At 38.5% G+C, this 23396-nt stretch overlaps 1 protein-coding gene across 2 annotated transcripts in view; it reads left to right on the forward strand.

The window, feature by feature from the left end:
• The window catches only part of EFR3A (EFR3 homolog A), a 105712-nt gene that overhangs the window by 53935 nt on the left and 28381 nt on the right, over positions 1 to 23396 (forward strand). For both annotated transcript variants that reach the window (XM_047074196.1, XM_047074197.1), the window contains 9 exons: positions 1598 to 1676; positions 6021 to 6156; positions 7830 to 7997; positions 12889 to 13003; positions 13962 to 14013; positions 16570 to 16742; positions 17187 to 17262; positions 22083 to 22244; positions 23128 to 23259. In XM_047074196.1, coding sequence (XP_046930152.1) covers positions 1598 to 1676; positions 6021 to 6156; positions 7830 to 7997; positions 12889 to 13003; positions 13962 to 14013; positions 16570 to 16742; positions 17187 to 17262; positions 22083 to 22244; positions 23128 to 23259 — 1093 coding nt within the window. The remainder of the gene's footprint in view (positions 1 to 1597; positions 1677 to 6020; positions 6157 to 7829; positions 7998 to 12888; positions 13004 to 13961; positions 14014 to 16569; positions 16743 to 17186; positions 17263 to 22082; positions 22245 to 23127; positions 23260 to 23396) is intronic.

The following is a 23396-nucleotide window of genomic DNA, read 5'->3' on the forward strand; positions in this document are numbered from 1 at the left end:
AAATGTTAATTAATTAAGTTTTTAATTAAATGTTAATTATATATTAGCTATTAATTAGCTAATTAAATAGTAAATGCCTAAGATACCATGTATTTGGGGGAATAGATACATAAATAAAACTGTCCTCGTCTTCAGCAAACTTTTTTTTTTAGGTTTATTTTGAGAGAGTGCTCTCAAGCACACGTGTGTGCACAGGGGAGAGGCAGAGAATCTTTTTTTTTTTTTTTAATTTTTTTTAAATGTTTATTTTTGAGAAAGAGAGAGAGAGTGCACACGAGTGGGAGAGGGGCAGAGAGAGGGAGGGAGACACAGAATCCGAAGCAGGCTCCAGGCTCCCAGCTGTCAGCACAGAGCCCTATGTGAGGCCCAAATCCAGAAACCTCGAGATCATGACCTGAGCCGTAGTTGTTTTAGGTCTTCTCCCTTTTTACTTCCTGGCTCCTGGGCTCTCTAACGCATCATTCATTCCTTTGCTTCTCTGTGCTGTGTTCTAAGGTACTTTTCCAGATTTACTCATGAATTCTCTCTTCCTGCCTAATTTGCTGTTTAAACTGGTATTTAGTTTCTAGTTTGGCCCTGTATCTTTTATAAGTGAATGTTGTATTTGGTTGTTTTTTTTTTTTTTTCAAATCTGCCTGTCATCTTTGGTAGAGTTTTATTCAGTTGTCAAATTTTTATCACCTTTTTTTTTTTTTTTTTTACTCTTTAAACCTAAAAGTGAACTTATTTTAAATTTTGAATCCATTAATTCCAGTGATACCTCCAGTCCTCAAAGATGAGACTCTGCCTCTCCTTCAAAGTGGCTCTTTAAATCCTAAATTTGAGCTCACGTTCAATGTAACTTTTATTTGTGGGACTTCTTTGAAGCCTGGATTTGTGGTGTTTCCTCCATAAGAGGCTTTATTTTGCTTCTGCTGAAGGCGCAGGCACAGGTGTTCTGCAGGCATCACTTTGAACTACATCCCTCAGTTTTTTGATCCACATGGATATTGTGAATTCTGGTAAACCACAGTGAAAGCCTGAGTACTGGGTGTATGGTTGAATTCTTTGGAGAGAATTCTATGGTTCCCCTCAGAGCCAAGACCAATGCGTGTTAGTTTCTTGATAGTTTTCTACAACAGAAAGTTCTCTGAGGCTGTCATCATTTAGGGGTCCTAAAATGATGCAGGGATTTCTGGTCTAATAGCTTGCCTTTCCTGAGTGGGCCCTAAGCTTGCTCTCCGGTCTCCTGTGTATATAACCCTTTACGTCACTAGCTGTCAGCCACCAGAGATCTGAGGATACGCCTAGGACAGCTGCTGACTTCACTGTAACTTAACCTCTCCAGATTCTTGCCTTCTGCGGGGTTTGAACTGAGGGACTTTCCTTTCTTGCCAGCTCATCTAGGTATTTCAGAGTCATATATTCCAGCCTCTTAGTGTTGTTGTTTTATGAAAGGATCTGGCAGTTGGGGAAAATGTATCATATTTCTGAAAATGGAGACATGAACTTTCTTTTAGATAGTATTCTTATGATAAGCTTTGCATATTGTCAGCTTTTAGAGGAAGAAAGCAGAATTGAAAAAGAAACTCTTAAAACTAACTTTCTTTAATTACAGGCATTTAGACCATCACAAACTATGGGATCCCAATGAATTTGCAGTTCACTGCTTTAAAATTATAATGTATTCCATTCAGGTAAGAATTGGTTAAGTATTTATCATATTTATATAAGTAATTTTGTTTTTGTATTGATAAGCATACCATTAGAGATAGGTATACAACATGTTCTTAGTTTCGTTTTTTGCCTCATTTTAATTTACCACTTATTTTCTTATTTGTCAAGATGAAAAGATATTTAATAAAAAGTAAAATATCTTGTGATGATGTTTATGGTGCATATATTTAAATATATTGTGTATTTATGTTTCACTGATAAACTGGTAATGGAATTGAAATTCATTACAGCAGCATATGGCTGGTAATAATCACTAGCATTTATTGAGTTTATACTGTTAGAATAGTGCATGTATCAACTCCTCCAGCCTTTATACAGCCTTTATACAACTTGACTCGACTGCAGAGGACCACACCTTAGATTTCCCCAAAACCTGAACAGATCCAGGTAGCTCTTAATTCAAGTGGGGATTTTAAGTCTTTTTTTTTTTTTTTTTTTACACAATCCACATTTTTTTCTGCTTTAAAAAGTCATCCTTAATTCAAAGGAGATATGGTAGTAAGAAGCAGCATAGCTTTTACTGTAGCTCATACGAGTATTTGCATCCTAGATGTGCTCTTTACTGGTTGTGTGAACTTGGGCAAATTATTCAGTCCCTCTGAGTTCCAGGTTTCTCGTTTCTGAAACAAACAAAAATTATATTCAGGCACCGAATAATTCATTTATATTTTAAAATAGAAGTACCATTTATGAAGTGCTGGCTGTACTGTGTCCTGTGACTCTGCCAGTAACCTATATGCTGTCGTTTGATCCTCATTTTGTACAGCAGTAGGTAGTGTTATTATCCCTCCTTCGCAGATCAGAAAACCAATCTTTCGAGAGGTCAGATACCTCACCCACGGGCACGCAGGTAGAAAGTGAGGTCAGGATTGAAACTGTGGCCATTCTGTTCCACAAGTTTTGGTCTAAATCAACCAACCATTAAGTTAAAGTTGGCATTCCAAATGTGAGTTTTCGATAAGTGGTAGTTACAGTAAAGCCGGTTCGGATGTGGCAGGATAATTTTAAAAATTTATTTTCTGCTTTTATTGGGTTGTAATTGATATATAACATTGTGTAAGTTTAAGGTGTACAACATAACGATTGCGTATACGTATATATTGTAAAATGATTACCACAGTAGTTTATTCAAGATCCATTGCCCCACATAGTGTTTTTTCCATCTTGTGAGAACTTTCTTGTAACATTTTATTATTTTTTTATTTATTTTTTTTAAAGTTTATTTATTTTGAGAGAGAGCAGGGGAGGGGCAGAGAGAGAGGGAGAGTGAGGATTCTAAGCAGGCTGTGCACGGTCAGCGCAGAGCCCGATGTGGGGCTTGAACTCACAAACTGTGAAATCATGACCTGAGCTGAAATCAAGAGTTGGACGCTTACCCAACTGAGCCACCCAGGCGCCCCTTATCAGAACTTTTGAGATTTTTTTAATTTAATTACTTAGTAGGTTAGAAGTGGATCTGACAATCTGTGGACATAATTAAGACTATTCTCCTGGTCTTTTGTAGTCTTGTATTTCTTCATTTGCCCTCCTCGTTCACATTTTGTTATTAAATTGTTTTTTGCAAGAAGTAAATTAATAAAGTGAAAAAAACTTAGGGAATTCAATGAACACTTGCTGATTAAATGTTAAGAAACTGCTGACCCGCAGCATATTTTTGGAAATAGCTTTAAGTATAGCATATGTTTTATGAAGTCCATTAATCAAAAATTAAATGTTCATACCTAGTAGAATGGGAATTTGCTTAATAAAACTATCCTGATATAATTAAAACTTCTGGTAAAATTGTTTTCATTGCTGTTTACCTTAGAATTGTTTATAGGAATCATTCTTAGGTGACATTTCAAACTCTTTCCATAAAATATTAAACTAGCTAGTCTGACCAGAGTTCATATTCTTAAGGGGTTACAATAGACATAGTTTCAAATAGTTTCACATATAATAGGACATTTGTGGTAAAGGGAGAATATTTAAAGCTCATCTTCTGTTCTAAATTGACTTGTTAAAGGTAATAAGATGTGGTGATTAAGAACCAGGCCCTGAAGTTGGACCAAGATCCACAGCTCGGCCTCCTTAGCGTTTCTGTGTGACCTGCTTCACTCGTGCCGTGAAGTGCACCGAGTGATTGGGGTTGGCTGCTTCCTGGTGTGGATAAAATGTGATAACACATATCCGGTGTTTAGAACAGTGCCTGGCACCTGCTTCTGAATCAAGTGTTTTCTGTTGTCATTATTGTTATGCTTAACGTTGTAATAATATGTGATCCCAGGAGTCACCAATTAAACAGTGGTAGTGGCTAGATTGAGCACATTTCCTGTGATAGACACAATTTTAGGTTCTTTACACAAACAAAATCATTTAAGTGCCACAACAATCCTATGAAATAACTGTTTTTATTTTCTAAATATTGTAGGTGAGGAAAACTGAGGTACGGAGAGGTGAAGTAGTCCTCTCTCTTTTTTTCTTAAAGTTTATTCACTTTGAGAGAAGGAGCGAGCAAGTGTGGGCACACAAGTGGGGGAGGGGCAGAGACGGAGAATCCCAAGCAGGCTCCGCGCTGTCCGTGCGTAACCCGCAGCCCGTCACAGGGCTGAATCTCAGGAACGTGAGATCATGACCGGAGCCGAAATCAAGAGTCGGACGCTCACTAGGCCACCCCAGCCCCCGGACGTAGGTGCCCCAAAGTAGTCCTCTCTTAAGTTATAAGCTGTTAAGGTATAAAGTGATGGAGCCTGAATTTGAATTTGGGCAAATCTGACACACTTAGCCACTCTATCCTGTTGCTTCTTAAAGCTACTCATACATTAATATTGTTTTAAAATTCCCTGTGAGGTGAGTTGTGTGGCAGGTACGCGATAGCCCAGTAAACCAGCGTCAGAAACTTACAACGCGAAGTGTAATCCACCGCATTGCTGTTTGTGCTCCTTTTCCAAGGTGGTATTTGCAAGCGGTTGTGAACAGGTGCTTTGCTTTGCTTTGCTTAGAATAGCCCTGCTTTATGTGGTGATTAATACTCACTCACTGTCTGAAGTGTCCGGGTTTGGACAGATCAAATTGCCATCCTGTTTATAAGACAAACTCTTACTTGAGTGAGCTTCATGCATCAGAAGCACCCAGCTTCCCGTGTGAGAAGTTCACTTTTGTGTTTTGCGTAAGTTTTGGCGTTCCTCTGTTTTAACATAGCAGAAAGTAAAGGTGAAAATGTTTACCTTGGGTTGTTGTAAAAGTAGATGTGTTGTGACAGAAATGCCAGAAATACTTGGAGACGAATTCGGTTTTATTGATAGAGATGAAGAAGTTTTTTGTTTTTTGTTTTTTTTTTGCTTTTGAGCAGAGTAGCCATAATGTGGGGCTGACATAATACTGCTTATTAGTATAAAACCACCCATTCCAAAGGAGGAAAAGGTGACCAGTCTGAAAATTCAGAGAGTGGTGAGGCCTATCAGAAGGCAAACACAGACCAGGAGATTCAGGGCCATAGTCCTTTTTATTTGTTTGTTTTTTTACAACTTGGTGGTAGACCCACTCATGACTCCTGGGTATAGTTATTAATTAAAAAAAACACAGCTTTGCTACTCTGTTAAACAAAAAAAGAAATCAAAGAGTATGTAAACACTTTCTATATATTCTATTTTAGATTTAAGTCCCAGTAGCATTCATTGTGATTGATCAGATTTATCTGTGATAAAATTTCCTTTGTAAATTATAAATCGCAAAGCTTCTGATATCTCCTGGATTTAAATTTAATCAGGTGTACATTGATAACATTTTCCTTTTGATACTGGCTTTTGATGAGATGGAAGTTTTGACTGTTTAGCATTAGATATCCATAAGGAGAAATAATACATATCGTGTTTGGGGAAGAGAAAAGTGCTATAAATGTCATAATCTTGTTTATTTTTAAATACTATATTTGTTCTATTGTCAAATTATAAGAGTATATAAATGCCTTTGAAATTACAGAGAAGTATGAAGAGAATAAAAACCTCTCATGAATCCTGGCTACTGTTGATATTTAGGTGTATATAATTCTAGTTCTCTATGTATTTTTAAAGAAACATTAAATTTTATTAAGCATAGTATTTTGCAACTTGTTTCTTTCATCCAGGGAATTATAAATATTTTCCGGTATCCCTATTTGTTCTTAAAAAGCATGGTTTTTAATGGCTCCATATTGTTTCGTAACACGAGTCCCAGCCTCCTGTAATTGGACATTTAAGTGTCACATGGTTTTTCACTCTTTGAGAATTCTGCCAGTGTGCGTATAACTGCTCATACGTTTTTCTATACTATCTTGCTTCTTTTAGGCTCAGTATTCTCACCACGTAATTCAGGAAATTCTAGGACACCTTGATGCTCGTAAAAAAGATTCTCCACGGGTCCGAGCAGGTATCATTCAGGTTCTATTAGAGGCTGTTGCCATTGCTGCCAAAGGTTCCATAGGTGAGTGTCCACCAAAAAAACCCACAAAAAACCAAAAAGCTCAAATAAAAAAATTAATGCATTAATCTGTTCCAGAGGTTTTTTTAGTAGGTATAGCAGTGTATGGAAGACTCTTTAAAAATACCTTAATGTGTTTTTTTTAATGTTTTTAAATGTGCTGTAATTTCTCTTGAAATTTTGGGGTCGCATGATTCTCAGACTTCTTTAGTGTACATGCGAGCATTTTCCTCCATATCAGCTTCTCCTTCACTTCTTCCTTTTTTCTAATAAAGATTTTTGAAAACCAATTATATGTTACACGTTTGGGAGGATCTAGGTTTAAGACACTTATGGTTTACTTGGAGTTAGACAACTCTCTCTAAGGCTATAATTCAAGGCAGAATTTGTTCACATACCGTAAGAAAACCAGAATGCAAACCAGGAATGGAAAACAGGTTGGTAAGAGCAAAATCTTATGTAGCCCGTTTGGCTAGAATGTGTGGTAGCATGGAGGAAGTCAGAGAAGTTGCTTTAACGTTGTGGCCAGGTCGTGGACATAATTATACCGTTGTTTTTATTACTGTAATCATCAAAGATATGTAATAGGATAGATCATTCATCTGGCTGCAAAACGTAGGGCACTTTGGAAATGACAGGTGGTTGTCATCATTGTAGGCACTAGGGAAAGAACTTGACCTTGGAGGGCAGCACAGGAACGGGAATGTAAACAGGATTCAATAACTGACTGACTACAGGGGTAATAAGGAGAAGGGACAGGTCATGTCATTTGAAGAATGGAAGAGTCCATAGTAGAATTACTGAAGTTAGAAGGAGAATCTGGTTATGGTTTCTTTGCTTTAAAATCAAAGTAGAAATACATTAGCTACTCAAAAACTCTAATGCTCATTCAGTGTCAGCTAGGGAGTGGGCCTTTTGGATATGGACTTTTTATTGCTCATCTTGTAATTTATCTCAAAAAGATGAAAGCAGTCGTTTAACTGGAAAGTTACTTAATTTGAAATATTAAATGAAACATATGTTGACTTATCACATTACTGTCTATTATGTACAAGGTACCATGTGCTAAGCTCTGTACATTTAAAGAAGTATTTGAACGTGGCTCCATGTCCTAGATAGAGAACATTGTAATTAAGAGTTGAAGGTGGACATAAAAACACTGATTAAACTATAGTGTGATAGATGCAGTGACACATATGTGCAGAGTATTTATAGAACTGAAAGCAGAGAGCAAATTTCATTGACTTGAATCTGATGAGTTGGCAAGTTTCTAATAATGGAGGCAAATTCCTTCTTCAGCCTCAAAAGTTGCAAAATAAATTTCCAACATTACAGTGGGCTATAGTACCGTAATCCCGTGGATTCTGACACAACAGTTAAGGTAAATATGGTCCTAATACACATTATTTGTCTAGTACACACGATTATATGGATGGGAAGTTTTTGGTAATATTTATATGCACATACACGTTTTGTGTGGTTTGTACCAGAGGTTCAAACGGTGAGTTGCTCAGAGATGCCCAGTAAATGTTTGCTGGAATAACTAGGAAACTTTCTTATTTAGGTGTTTCTCATTTACTTTTTCACTACTCTGGAAATACCAAAAAATTTGAGAAATAGGAGAATGGTTTCGAGTACATAATACTGGAAAAGCTCACAGTAGTGTTCATTTCCAGGACCCACGGTGCTGGAAGTCTTTAACACCCTACTGAAGCACCTGCGTCTCAGTGTTGAATTTGAAGCAAATGATTTACAGGGGGGATCTGTAGGCAGTGCCAACTTAAACACCAGTACCAAAGACAACGATGAGAAGATCGTGCAGAATGCTATCATCCAAACAATAGGTGAGTACGTTTCACTTTTCAAAACTATCGTGTAAAATCGTGATTAAGAAAGCTCTCGCTGAGAGTGGTCTCTTACGGTACATTAGTCAGAGGTGGATGAATGGTAGCTTAGACTTTTAAAAAACATTATATTCAGAAAATAAGCAAACATAAAAATAGGACAAAGAACACTGTATACCCTTTGCTCAGATTCATCTGTTAATATTTTATGCTATTTATTTTATCATTTACTCTCCCTCCCTGCATTTCTCCGTGTGTGCACTCATGCATGTATATGTGCATATATACGTATATGTCCATATACAAATATAGACATGTAGAGAGAGGTAGGTACATACATCCTTGTTTTTTTTTTCCCTGACCCATTAGATATTAAGTGCATATACACTATGGCCTTTTACCACAGAGTATTTTTCCAAAAAATAAGATATTTTTCTTATATAACCAGAGTACAGTTATTAACGTCAATAAATTTAACATTGGCGCAGTACTATAATCAAACTTCTATATTTCAGTTTTGTCATTTGACCTAATGTCCTTCAGAGCATGTTTTTCCTTAGGTCTAGGATTCAGCCTAGGATCATAAATGGCATTTATTTGTAATATTTCTTTAGTTCCTTTAGCCTGGAACTTTTCATTTATGAAATGTGAGTTTTTAACTGTACACCACCCCCTTTGTAAAAAGGAAAAAAAAATTTCCCATTTGGGTTTGTCCAGTGTTTGCCCATGGTTAAGTTTGTCTGTGCATTCCTGGTTGGATGCTCCATAAGAGAGAAAGTTCTTCTCAGAATGTTACATACAGAGGTGCACAGTGTGCTTTTGCTAGTCATTGGTGATGTTAGTTTTGATCACTCAAAGTGTTCTGTCTCTCTGCTCTACGGTTTCCGTTTTTATCCTTGCAAATAATAAACGGTCTCTGAGCATATACTTTTAGACCATGCAGATGTTCTGCTTTTCACCCAGACCTCCCCCTGAATTTAGTAACCGTTCATCCTTCCTACTGAACCAGTCTTTACCGTAATGTTGCAAGTGGATGGTCTGTCAGGTGGCACTCTGTTCTGTGGTGAGCGGTCCTTTTTTCTCCCCTGTGTATGTAGGTAGGAGTGCAGGTATTTATATCTTTGTTGGTATGAGCTTACGGACTTGTGTTTTCATGCTGCATAATTCATTCTGTATTATGACATCTTGGTGCTGAAGTCCCAGATTTGGCCAATGGGAACTCCCCTCTTTCCAGGTCTTCGTAACATCCCATTTCTTTTGAGCACCGCCTTACTGGTTTAAGCTGTTAACGACTCATTTTATATTTCTTGCCCCAGCCATGGGATCCATCATTTCTCAAAGAGCTGTGGTTTCTTTTAGTGAGGAATGGTATTAGAAACCAAGATCTGGTACTCACTGACACCCTGGGCTTTAATTTCATATGTCTTTTGTTGTTGTTGTTGTTGTTGTTGTTGTTGTTGTTGTTAAACATGGTTAATGTACAAAGGGTAAAAGAATAAAGAACTTCAAAAAAAAAAAAAAAACCAAAAACCATGGTACACCTGGGTGGCTCAGTTGGTTGAGTGTCCGACTTTGGCTCCTCGTGATCTCACAGTTCGTGAGTTCAAGCCCCACATCGGGCTCACTGCTGTCAGCACAGCACAGAGCCTGCTTGAGATCCTCTGTCCCCCTTTCTCTGCCCCTCCCCCACTTGTGCTCTCATAAATAAATAAATAAATAAATAAATAAATAAATAAATAAAACTTTTAAACAGCCATGAGAATTTTTGGGGGGAAATAAAATGATCTGACTGTATTTAAATACAAAGTAAAGTAAGCAAATTCCTATTCTACTTTAACCTCCTCCTAATATCTTTAGAATTTCCAGATCACATTTTAATGTAACTGTGTGATTGCTATAATAATTTGAAAATTGAGTTTTGTTTCTGGGACTTAGCACCTAATTTCTGATGGTTACTAATGGTTTCTGCTAAAAATAGAGTCATATATAAATTTATTCTGGAGCCCCAGTTGTGCCTTCTTTCTGGGTAATTTCCCTTAGAGTAGGCTACTTATATTTATAATAGTCCTTTGGAATGTTTAATACAAAGTTTATCTTTTTTATTTTATTTCTAAAGTTTTATGGACATGCATATGTGCATTATGGGTCTGCATTCTGCACTTAACTGTTGAGCGTGTATATACACCAGGCCCTGTACTAGGGCTTTGTGCTGCATGTGACTCTCCCCTTGTGGATGAATATGGTTTATCTGTTTGGTGTAGTACCTGTTTCACCTAGCTGTGATTTTATCATGTGCGCGGGAATCGTCTTCGTGAGGGCAAGGGCCCATGTGTGTCTTATTCAACACACTGACACATAGTAGGTGCTTAAGATTTTGGGGAGTGAAAAGACCAAATAGAATGGAGGCCAGTATTAATTACCATGGCATCTCAATACAGCAGAGACATTCTAGATGTTGCTTAAAGCAATTTGATCAGTATATGGTAAACCTAGCTTTTATGATGACTCTTAAATTTATTTGGCTTGTTTATGGATTTTTATGATCTATTTTTTTTTAACATTTATTTGTTTTTGAGAGAGAGGGGGTTGCAGAGTGTGAGCAGAGGAAGGGCAGAGGGACAGAGGGAGACACAGAATCTGAAGCAGGCTCCAGGCTCCGGGCTGTCAGTACAGAGCGCGACGTGGGGCTTGTACTCTAGATCCATGAAATCGTGACCTGAGCCAGAGTGGATCAGTTACCCGACTGAGTCACCCAGGCGCCCCGGATTTTTTGTGATATTTTAAGATCGTATATCAAATCAATTCTTGTTTTCACATAATTAATTAAATTGTGACTTCTGACTAATTCAGTGTTACTGTTTCACTCTAGAATATTTAATTTATTGTTTTTCAAGTATTTTGTTACAAAATAAATATACAGCAGACACAAGCAATATTTCTGTGATATAACACATTCAGAATAACATGCAAATTAAAACATGAGAGAAAAGAAATGCAGTGTGGCACGGTGAGTAAGATTTGTATTTAGTCACACTTCTGATTTCCTCAATATTTTCTTTTAGAAGTTCTCAGTACTCTGGTACTTATCAGGTCACGTGGATCATGCTGTTGGACTAGGGAGCAGGGCTGCTGTGCCTTTGGCACTTGAAAATGCAAGACTGTTGTCAGATCCTTTTTTTATGGTAATCAAAGAGTGCAGCTCCCTGCCATGTTCCTCCTGGGGGCTCCTTAGCACTTCTGCTCGGTTCAGATACAAACTGTGGCTACAGAGAATGAGTTCCTTTCAGGACTGTCCTCCCAGTTGAGTATGTTGGAGACTCCCTGCCCTTGTGGTAATGACTGGCTTGCTTGGAACAGAAAATCAGTGTCTGTTTTTGTACGGTGATTAGGAACATATCTAATTGGGTTCTTGGAAAGTTAAAGGACCTTACAGGGAGGGAGGAGAGTGTAATAATAACATGGGCTTTGGAAATGAATAGCCCTCACCCAGGCCTTAATGTTAGGTGTGTAATTTTTTTTTGTTTGTTTGAGGGCTTAAACCTCTCATTTCCTCATTTCCACGAGAGGCAATGAAGGTTCATAACAGTACCTAGACTCATCAGGTTGTGTGAGGATCCAAATACCTCTTAAATATGTGCTCTTGAAGTATTAGAATGATATACTTTATATAGATTGAGCCGTGTTAAGATCATGAGATTTTTGATTGCTGAAGTGTATGATAATGGGGAAGGACTTTATCCCCAGATCCAATCAGATGATAAATAGAACAGTTTGAGTTTGCATAGTTTGTAAATTCCAGTTATAGAAACTGAAGAGTTAAATTGAGAAACTATTCTTCAAGAAATATTAAAAATGAGAAGGTTTTTATAATGATTATGTTGCATTTTAAGAACTGAACAAAACTAGCATGATTTGATACCTGTTCTGGTCTTTCAAAGAAACAACAAAGTTTGAAGTTTGAGTAAGTGATAACTAAATGTCTTAAGTCTTTTAAACTAGGAAGTAAACCATTAAAAGCCACAGCAGATAAATTTAAAATATCCACAAGACCTAAGAGTGCATGAGAAAAATGACAGGCAAATAAGTTACTACTATTTTTTTGCATTAGTTGAGTTACACATATTGAATTAACCCACTGGGTTAAAATGTAAATCTGGTTCTTTGTAATGACATTCTACAACATCTCAGCAATTTTAGGAAGCCAAAGTAGTGACCAAATTTTTTATTTCTTCACCAAAATTACCAAAATTGGCCTAATTACTGACTTCCTTAGCAGAAAAAGAAGTTAGGCTCACAATATGCAAACAAGAATTTCATCAGAAATACTACCAAAGGGTTTTTTTTTTCCGTCCTTTTTCTAAAGGTCCAACTCAAATCGATGATGGTTTGCCACTGTAAACTATATGCAAAAGACTGTCAGACATTTACTGTTTTATCTAAGTATTAGTCTGTACTGCGCATCTTCTACTATACATGATTAAGTGATTTTGGACAAAAGAAATTAGAATACCTTTGGAGTTAGGGGCGCACCTGGGTGGCTCAGTTGGTTACATCCGACTTCAGCTCAGGTCATGATCACATGGTCCCTGACTTCGAGCCCCGTGTCAGGCTCTGTGCCTATAGCTCAGAGCCTGGAGCCTGCTTCAGATTCGGTGTCCCACCCACCCTCGCCCCTCCCCCTCTCGCACTCTGTCTGTCTCTCTCTCTCTCTCAAAAATAAAATTAAAAAATTAAAAAAAAATAATATTTTTAGTGTTATATGTAACCGAAAGACATTGTTTTACCACATATTGAAAGCTTTGATTAAAAATGTGTTATGATTTTGTATTATGGAAAAATAACCTTTTCAATGTGTAAGATTTATCCTAACTTGATCCTAATATTTTCATAGGATTTTTTGGAAGTAACCTACCAGATTATCAGAGGTCAGAAATCATGATGTTCATTATGGGAAAAGTACCCGTTTTTGGAACATCCACTCACACTTTGGATATCAGTCAACTAGGGTACGATTATGTAGTTTTCCTATGTTCTCAATCTATAAATTTTAATTTAATCTTGGGTTTAATTTCATTGTGATGTTATAAAATGGTTTTTTTTTTAATCATTAGTAATAAAAATCCTGTGGAAAACATTGTTTTTATGGCACTACATTGCTAACCAGTTGCATCAACATTGTGTGATTTTAGAATCAGTTTTCAATATATCATACATTCTCAAGTTTTCTGTGTCTTATATTGACTAGGTTGAAGGTTTATTTAGCTTGGACATTATCTATGTACCTATGTGATGTAGGGTAACACTTCAGATTTCCTGTCATAATTTTAAAGATGAATGTCACTTTTGCCAGAATGTCGACTTATTCCTAGAATTTTAGAACTGAAAGTGATTATAAAGATCATATGTTTTGGCTTCCTCATTTTATAGTTTGATTTGATTTTACAACATGCTACAGCTTTAGTTTGTAAATATTTTTGTGTTTTTAATTTAATAAAGAAATGATAGTCTCAATTTGATTTATATTTATTTGACCATTAATTAGATAACCTTTTCCAGTTGTTAGCTCTTTTTTTGAATCATCTGTCCATTCCTGCTTATTGATACATGTTAAATAGTTACTATGTCAGTTATATTCAAGATAAATACATTCTCCAATTTGTAGCATCTTTTAACTGGGGTTGTTTCATTGTGGGCTCATATGATTGAATATCATTACATTATTGGTCTGTTTTCTTTGAGAGTGAGCTAATAGCTTTTTAATTTCTGTTTGAATTTTTGTGTTTGTGTTTTACATAGAACTCTTTAATTTATATGAAATTGACTTGAATATAAAGTGAGCCATGACTTTAGCTAGTATGAAAACAGTCTGTAACCAAAATAGAGTTTTAAAATTAACCAATAAAGGAAATAATGTTAATGTCGATAACTATTAATAAGATAATACCAGTATTTTGTATATCTTAGGGATTTGGGAACCAGGCGGATTCAGATAATGTTGCTGAGATCTTTACTTATGGTAAGGCATTTAAGATAAGTGAAGAATACACTTCCATTATTGAAGAGGTTAAAAGAACAGCTTGACGTTATCAACATTTTCTTGTACTATAAGATACTATCTATTTATGGTTAGTCTTTTCCCTATGGCTTATATTCTTAAATATTTTATTTTATTCTTTTACTGTTTATTCCTCACTTCTATCATCTTATTTTGACCTCCACAATGACAAAACATATAAAGGGTAGAAAGTACTGTGTTTCATACACAAAGATGCTTGGGCCCAGAGGCTTGGAACTGAAGACTAGAACTCGAATGTGAAACCATGTTCTTGTTACAAATCAGGCCATTTCTTTCGTACACTGACCAAATAATGACTTCTCGTTTGGATAGTAATTCAGCTATAAATAGCTAAAAAGGAAAAGCATACCGAATATGTGAAGTCCTCTGAATATTTTATAGTAATTATTTTCATCTTTTATTTGACTATCTAGAACAAACTAGGAGCTGATTATTTGGAATGTGTGTCCTTTCCAAATCTTTATCTTTAAAGATCTTTAAAATCTGTTTTAGGAAATCTTCATTATACACATGATCCCATTTTTTAAAAGAAATATTTCATACTTAGAGATTAGGAATATCTTTTGTGTTTCATTTTTAATTCTGGTTATTGTGCTTGCCTTACAGAAGTTTTCAAAATATGCCAACATTTATCAGTCCTTTCATATGTTTTGTGCCTTCTTATTTGTATGCTGTTTAAGAACCCTTACCTCCTCGGGGCGCCTGGGTGGCTCAGTCAGTTGGGCGTTCGACTTCAGCTCAGGTCATGATCTCACAGTCCGTGGGTTTGAGCCCTGCACTGGGCTCTGTGCTGACAGCTCAGAGCCCGGAGCCTGCTTTGGATTCTGTGTCTCCCTCTCTCTCTGCCCCTCCCCTGCTCATGCTCTGTCTCTCTGTGTCTCAAAAATAAATAAAAACATTAAAAAAATTAAAAAAAAAAAGAACCCTTACCCCCTCTTATGATACTAATGCATTTTGTTTATATTTTCTTATAAAAGTTTCTCAAATTTGGCTCTTTTTTTTAAAATTTATTTTGAGAGAGAGAGAAAGTGCATGCTTAAGAGCAAACAGAGGAGGGGCAGAGAAAGAGAGAGAATCTCAGGCAGGATCCATGCTGTCAGAGCAAAGCCCAGTGTGGGGCTCAGTCGCACAAACTGTGAGATGATGACCTAAACCAAAATCAGAATCAGACACTTAACCACCTGAGCCACCCAGGTGCCCCTAAAATTTAGTTTTCCATAGCTGCATCTTTGAAGTTGATTTTTGTCTGTGATGTGAGACTTGGATATATTTTTAACTTTTCTAGGTGGGTAGCAGTTGTCCTACCAATTTCCTTGCTTACTTATAAAATCACCTCCGTCCGAGGGACGCCTGAGTGGCTCAGTCAGTTAAGCCTCTGATTCCTGATTTCGGCTCAGGTTGTAATCTCACGGTTGGTGAGATCGAGCCCAGTGTTGGCCTCTGAGCTGAGCATGGAACCTGCTTGGGATTCTCTCTTTCCTTCTCTTGCCCACGTTCCCCTCTCTCCCTCCCTCTTTCTCTCCCTCCCTCCCTCCATCTCTCTCCCTCCCTCCCTCCCTCCCTCCATCTCTCTCCCTCCCTCCCTCCCTCCCTCCATCTCTCTCTCTCTCTCCCTCCCTCCCTCTCTCCCTCTCACTGTCTCTCTGTCTCTCTCAATAAATAAATAAACATTTAAAAATAAATAAAATCACCTCAAATTGTAGTAAGTGCCCAAATGTAAATGTCAGATGTTCATATTTGTAATCCTGAATGTAGATTCCCCACCTGGAATTTCTTTTGTTTTTAAGCCTTTTCATTAAAAACAAGTACCCTGAATAAATCATCTTGTCTCTAATCCTAATTGTACCATTTAGTCACCCGAATGAATGTCTATGTGGTATGGTTAAAATGTTTAATAGCATTTAAATATTTTCTCTTTAAAAGCTTTAAATTTGGAACAATGGAGATAACATCCGGAAATGTCAAAGCAAGTAATGAATAAAGTACAGCTTTCCAAAATAAAAATGTATTCCTGTTAACCTAAACTGTTTACTTTAGAAGAAAAATTTGCCAATTTAAATTTAAAATTTTGAGGTCTTACCTGTACTATTTGCTACCTAATACCTTGTGTCCATTTAGTACTGACTACCTGTCCCATAGATTCTTAACCCTCTCTGAGCCTCTTTTCTTCACCAAATGGGGGTACACACTGATGCCTGCCTCATAGGGATGAGGAGAAGATGAGGTTAATACTCATACAGTGCATCTTTAGATTCGTGCCTGGCACATGGTAAGCATGTGCTTGTATTAATTTTATTCTCTTCATTATGGTATTTTTGTAAATTCAGAAAAATCCTCACTACCTTAGAAATTTCCTCTTTGTTTTTCATTCAGGTTTATGTTCATAATTGCTGTTTCCCTAAGTTTATGGTTCTTATAAAACAGTTTGAGCATTTTATCAAAGAAGGATTCATGACAAAGGTTTTTTGTTTCTTTGTTTTTCCTCCCTGTAATCAGGTAACCTCTGGATATAAAGCAAAGACAATTGTTACTGCACTGCCTGGGTCTTTTCTGGATCCTTTGTTATCACCATCCCTCATGGAAGACTATGAACTGAGACAGTTAGTCTTGGAAGTAATGCATAACCTCATGGATCGCCATGACAACAGGGCAAAACTTCGAGGGATCAGGTATTGGGCCATTTTGAAATAGGCTTAATGATAATGTTTTTAAATTTAATGTATTTAATATTGTGATTTTTTTAATCTAAGATTTTTAAGATTTATTCAAAGTTTAATTGGTATTGAGGCAATTTAATTATTAATTAAGAGAGCAAATGTTTAAAGGTCTTTTAATGTATTTGCAGAGATCTCGTCTATTAGTAATCGCTAGTTATGTGACTTTTATCTTGGCTTTGCTTTAAACTTAGGAATGACAGGAGTCAAGATGATTTTATGAAATTCCCCTTAATTGAGGTTGGTAATTCAGTAGTATCATTACATATAGGCTTATTTCAAATGCTCATTGAAATGTGTTGAAAAGTTCAAATTCCTAAGTATAACTATGATATACCCTAGAAGGTACAATTTTATAACTAAATGTGCTATTCATGAAAAATGATCTGTTGTCTCTAGAATAATACCAGATGTAGCTGACCTAAAGATAAAAAGAGAAAAAATTTGTAGACAAGACACAAGTTTCATGAAAAAGGTAAGATTATTTTCGTAAAAATAATGCATGATATAAGTTATAGCTGTTTGACTTGTTAGGTAGTTATATATTGATCTGTGACCTTAAAAGGAAGCCGTTCAGGTTTGGAGTTGGAAGTCTCAAGCTGCCATCTTTTTTTTTTTTTATTTAAGTTCATTTTTGAGATGGGGGGAGGGGCAGAGAGAGAAGGAGACACAATACGAAGCAGGTTCCAGGCTCTGAGCTGGCAGCACAGAGCCCAGTGCGGGGCTCAAACCCACAAACTGCGAGATCATGACCTGAGCCTGAGCCGAAGCTGGATGCCTGACCGGCTGAGCCACCCAGGCGCCCCCAAGCCGTCTTTAGCCCTCCCACCTTACCACACCTATCTTGATGGTATCTCTTCTAGCCTGTGTTTAAGCATTGTTGGATGCTATGGTAAATTCTAAATTCTTCCTTTGAGTAAAATGTCTCCCCATAATTTCTGTCCCACACTCCTCTCCACCCCAAACACACATACTGATTCCACTTTTAATGGCTTGTTTTTGAAAATACTTATCACTATTGAAGAAATAAATATAATGAGTGTTTACTGTATTAGGCATTATTCTGTGCATTATTTGGGATATGAAGATGAGGTAGGCAGGATTTCTGCCCTTCTAAATCATACTTAACTAGATTTTCATTATGATTACTTAAATTTATTTATTTATTTATTTAGAAAGCAAGCGCACGTGCAAGTGGGGGAGGGGCAGAGAGCAAGAAGGAGAGACAGAGAGAATCCCAAGGAGGCTCTGCACTGCCAGCATGGAGCCCGATGCCGGACTTGAACTCACAAAGCTTGAGATCGTGACCTGAGGCCAAAGTTGGACACTTAACCAACTGAGCCAACCAGGCACCCCCCGATCACTTAAATTTTGTAGGTTTCTTGGCTGGTAGCTGAATTTAGAAAATCATGACACTTAAAAGTTATTTAGCATAGTGAATAATTTTTCTGTGTATTCTTCATCCAAAGCTTGAGTATTTGCTAGATTCTGAGCTCCACATTGGGAGATACAACAGTCTCCATGACACAAACATGCCAGCTGGCTTCAAGATAATCCCAGTCATGGTGGATAAGTGCTTTGGTCTTTAGAGGTGCAGGGAACAGCAGACAGCCCCATAGGAAGATAGATGCAGACGTCTATAACACCCGTTCTTTTTTTGGCTCATTACTAGGCCATGCTTTGTCCCTGTCACCATCTTTTATTTTGCTATTACTGTTGATCGCTGTGTTTCAGGTTAATGCCCCTACAGTTTAAAACTTCATTGAGGGCTCGCTCGCTCTGTCTCTCTCTCAAAAATAAATAAACATTTAAAAAATTGAAAAAAAAACCCTTCATTTGAAAAATGATTTATAGGGGTGCCTGGGTGGCTCAGTCGGTTGAGCGTCCGACTCTTTATCCCTCAGGTCACGATGCCAGGGTCATGAGATTGACCTGTGTCAATCCCTGTGTCAAGCCCTCCTGCTCAGCATGGAGCCTGCTTCAGATTCTTTCTCTCCCTGTTTCCCCCACTTGTGCGCGCGCGTGCGCTCTCTCTCTCTCTCTCTCTCTCTCTCTCTCTCTCTCTCTCTCGTTTTCTCCCTCTGCCCGTTTCCCCCACTCACAGATGTGTATGCTCTTTCTAAAATAATTTAAAAAATGATTAATGAAATACTGTCACTGAATTAATGTGAGTAAAATGATTCTTTGTTTGGCTATGTTATATATGAAAAAAGTGGTTAATAAATAGGGCAAAGGCATTAACTCTTTCCAGCTTTTACTTTTTCAGTATTTCTTTATATTATCCAGTTAACAAAAGAAGTTTCTCATCACTGAAGAAATTTTAATCATGATAAATAGAATGAATTTTGAAAACTCATTGATAGTTGACTTTTAGGTTTTGACTTTATATAATGACATTAAGCAATCCTGAATTTGAGGACTGGATTCATTTTATTTTATCTAGTGTGACAGTAACAGAAATACTCCTTTTCGTTGCTTAATTTTGCGAGCCAACCAGTTTGGAAGGGTCCAGTTGAACTGAAAGATTAGACTATTATTCCATGTCTAAATTATTAAAAGTTTTGAATTTTTAAAGTTCTCTGGATTAGTTATCCTTCCATTTTATAATGTTAAATAACTGGCAAAGCATTTGGTACTGTTAGTATGAGCCATTTCTTTCTGGTATATCGTAGTGTAATCTGTTCATTTTTGTCAAATTCAATTTTATCTTTATAACTGGACAGCCTTTTTCATTTACCTTCCAGTTTATTCTGTGAGTCAAAATGTTGCTTGGTTTCTTTTTTTTTTTTTTTTTTTTTTAATTTTTTTTAATGTTTATTTATCATTGAGAGACAGAGAGAGACAGAGCATGAGCAGGGGAGGGGCAGAGAGAGGAGGAGACACAGAATCCGAAGCAGGCTCCGGGCCGTCAGCACAGAGCCCGACGCGGGGCTCGAACTCACAAACCGCGAGATCATGACCTGAGCCGAAGTCAGACGCTCAACTGACTGAGCCACCCAGGCGCCCCGCTTGGTTTCTTATGCAACTTTAACTGGCACCTTGTGGCGATATCAGCAGAAGCCTAAAGGAAATAAAGTTGGGGCTCTCTAGTCAGGGGATGATGGATCGCCCTCTGGATATCACTACCCAGCCCAAGACTGCTCCATCCCCGCGCCTTAGGGACATCTTAGGCTTTGGGTCTGTGTTTGGAAAACCGCGTCCCAGGCAGGAAGCTTCACAGTTGACGTTGGGAGGCGCTCCTTCGCCTCTCATTTCCTGACGCGGCTGCACTTCCGGGCACAAGGAAGAGCCGTCGCCGCTCAGTGTCTGGTGCCCAAAGCTCTACTCCTGACCGAATGTCGCCACGCGGGGGAGCTCTCGGGAACGGTGTCGGCAGTTCAGGGAATCCCGCGGAGGAAGAAAGCACGAGTTGTTTTGAAATGTAGCAGGTGCGGGCACCGTCCGGTTGGCCCAACAGCGGAGGCGCCGCCGCGCCCGCCCCACCGCAGCCCCGCGTCTTCCTCGGCGGGAAATCCCTGTTCTTTCATGAAAACGGACTCGTTGCCTTTCTTTCCCCCCCTTCACGGTTTGCCACCTACGTGTTCATCTGTAGCTCCCTGAACAATACAGTAGTAGGGTTTTGTCAGTTTTTGTATTTTATATGAAAGGAACCAGACTGTGTCACGTGTACTCTTAGGTCTTTCGTTTAGCTCTGCTTTGGTAAATTTTGTTCACGTGCGTAGCCGCGTAGTGTTGCGGACCACGAACACACTAAGTTACGCGTTCTCCTGTCGGGGACGTTTGAATGGTCCTTAGTTTGGGGCTGTCGTGAGTGTTACTGTACGCGTGGTGTGCTGTGGGCAGCCTATTTCTCTGAGGCCCGTAGGAGAGGCCTTGCCAAGTAAGGGGTCATGCGTTCTTCAGATTTGCTAGACCGTGCCAAACCGCTTCGTGAAGTCCTCACGCTGATTTACACTCTGTTATGGTAGTACGTAATGTTCGATTTTCAAGTTATCTAACATGATGGGTATGCAGTAGGTAGAAAACCACCTTGAATCACTTAAGGAGCCCGGTATCTAAACTCCCACATGTGCGAGCTTTAATGTTGATCGCCTTCGGGAACCACAGGATTCCGGAAAGGGTCGGGGAGGGCCCAGTACATACACCATTGTCACACGCCCAAGCATAGAACCATTTGAGAGAGCCAGACTCTGGACTCAGGAGACTGTGCTGGTCTTGCCCATCGGCTCTTTCCCCGACGTGAACAACCAGATGAATCTGCTGAGAAACAAGTCCGGAGTGTTCAGGTCAAGTCCCTCCACGTCTGAAAGACTAAGCCCCTAGTGTTCTTAATCCTGGCTGCATGTCAGAATCACCTGGGGAGCTCTGTGCTTCAAAAATACCGAGGCTTGGGCTTCGTAACCATAAATCGTATTGGGATGGGCATCGGGGAGGGTAGAAACACAGTGGTCATTCCAGTCGCCCAGGGATTGTAGCTTCAGTTCGTGTGGAGAACCAGTGCAGCGAGTTGAGTTCATTACCACACAGTGACTTTAAATGGGAAACACGCTTCTGTTTTTGTCAGCTCTCACTTAGCAGTTGGCCTCGTACCCAGGAATGCTTTGGATAGGGAAAGCTTCCGTATTCTGTATCAACTTACCTAGATTAGTTTGGTTTGGGGGGACCCTTTTGCAGTCCCTGGAGTGGGATAACCTCTCCCTCGTATAGGGCTCCGGGCTGGCCTTTGGTCCCTCCCTGGTCCCTCCATCGTCCCTCCACGGTCCCTCCATGCAGAACCTGCAGGTAGTTTTAGTTTCAATTAGTCACAGCAGAACCTGCGGGTGCTCCTCCCTGACAGCCCCTAAGCCGCCTCACAGGAGACTGCCTGTGAAGGCCAGGAGCCCGAGCGCATTTCCCCGGAGCCAGATGTTTTGTTTTCTTTTATCCTTGCCAAGGCTGCGTGGCAGAAGTCTCTCCCATGATTCTGTCAGGCGTTTCACCTTTTTCCCGAATCAACCCATAAGTTGCTTTTGTCTTTTCAAATGATCGCTAAAAGCATTTTCATTGTTTACACTAGAACTGTTTCCTACTTGCTGTTTTTATTTATGATTCATTCTTCAACTCTGATGTTAGCTTGTAGTTCGTTTGTTGGTATTGATAGTCGTAATACGATATGATCATCTGATTATCAGCTTCAGTTTCTCTTCCATGTTTAGTTATGTAATAAGAGCTACTGTGTACACGGTTCTGGGCATGGGACATCTGTCTGTACTACACTTTAAGCAAAGTCATCTTTTTCCTCATTTCCCTTTTCAGAATGGGCAACAACTCTATCGGCACATATATTTGGGCTGTAAAGAGGAAGACAATGTTCAGAAAAACTATGAGCTACTTTATACTTCTCTTGCTCTTATCACTATTGAATTGGCCAATGAGGAAGTGGTCATTGATCTCATTCGATTAGCCATTGCTTTACAGGTATGCTTTCGTCATCTTTCATTGAAGAAAACATTTTTCTTTATGAACTAGATACCATCTTTATAGTGGTGTTGCCTTTATCCAACGGCATTAATTTCATTTTTATTTTTTTAAGTTTATGTATTTATTCTGAGAGATGGAGGGAGAGGAGAAGGGGCAGAGAGAGAATCCCAAGTAGGCTTTGTGCTAACAGCGCAGAGCGCAGCTCGGGGCTGGAACTCATGAACCGTGAGATCAGGGCCTGAACTAAAATCAAGAGCCGGACACTTAACCGACTGAGCCACCCAGGTGCCACAAGGACATGAAGTTTAAAAGGGAGGCGTCTACTTTTAACTCTAAAATACTCAAGGTTATGATCACATTCATTCTTTTAACAAATACTGAATGAGCATCAGTTGTGTGCTAAATTTGTTCAAAGCCATGGGAATACTGTGATGAAAGAACAGCACGGTCCCTCTGCCCATGCTCTCGGTCTGGCGGGGGAGAGGGTCAGTCCATAGCCGTTACGAATGTAGCTGTTTAATCGGAGTGTAAGCGTTATGTATTGAAAGGACGGCATGTAATGGGAATACATATCAGATGTGTATTTTAATATAAGATACATGTATGTGTATGTGTGCATACATATACACGTGTGTCTTTTTGTGTATTTCCTGCCCCCGACCCCAAAAGACTTTCCTAAGACAGAGCTATTTGAGAGATTTAACTCCTCTGTATATGGACATTTATTTTCCTTTTAGAATTCTTTAAAAAATAACTTCTTATAAGGTGACATTTTTATCAGCACTCCAAACGACCTGCCATTTTTCAGCATAGTCATAGAGAAAATGCTGGTGGAGCGTAAGACCTTGATCTGTCAGCCGTGTTTGTTTTTTTATTAAAGGACAGTGCGATTATCAATGAGGATAATTTGTCCATGTTCCATCGCTGTGGAATCATGGCTCTGGTTGCGGCCTATCTCAACTTTGTAAGTCAGATGATAGCCGTCCCAGCGTTTTGCCAGCACGTCAGCAAGGTAACGTATTTAGGAAAGTTCTTCAACTTGATTTCTATATAAAAGTGACTGATTTTCTTCCAGAGATGATGATTTTCGATTTTGATGATTGTGTGTCAGATTATAAAGATAATGCTGTAAAAATATGCATCACTTTT

The sequence above is a fragment of the Lynx rufus genome, unplaced genomic scaffold, assembly GCF_022079265.1.
Source record: "Lynx rufus isolate CCGP_SWC_20201006 ecotype Redwood Valley unplaced genomic scaffold, mLynRuf1.p SCAF_12, whole genome shotgun sequence".
Classification (NCBI taxonomy): domain Eukaryota; kingdom Metazoa; phylum Chordata; class Mammalia; order Carnivora; family Felidae; genus Lynx; species Lynx rufus.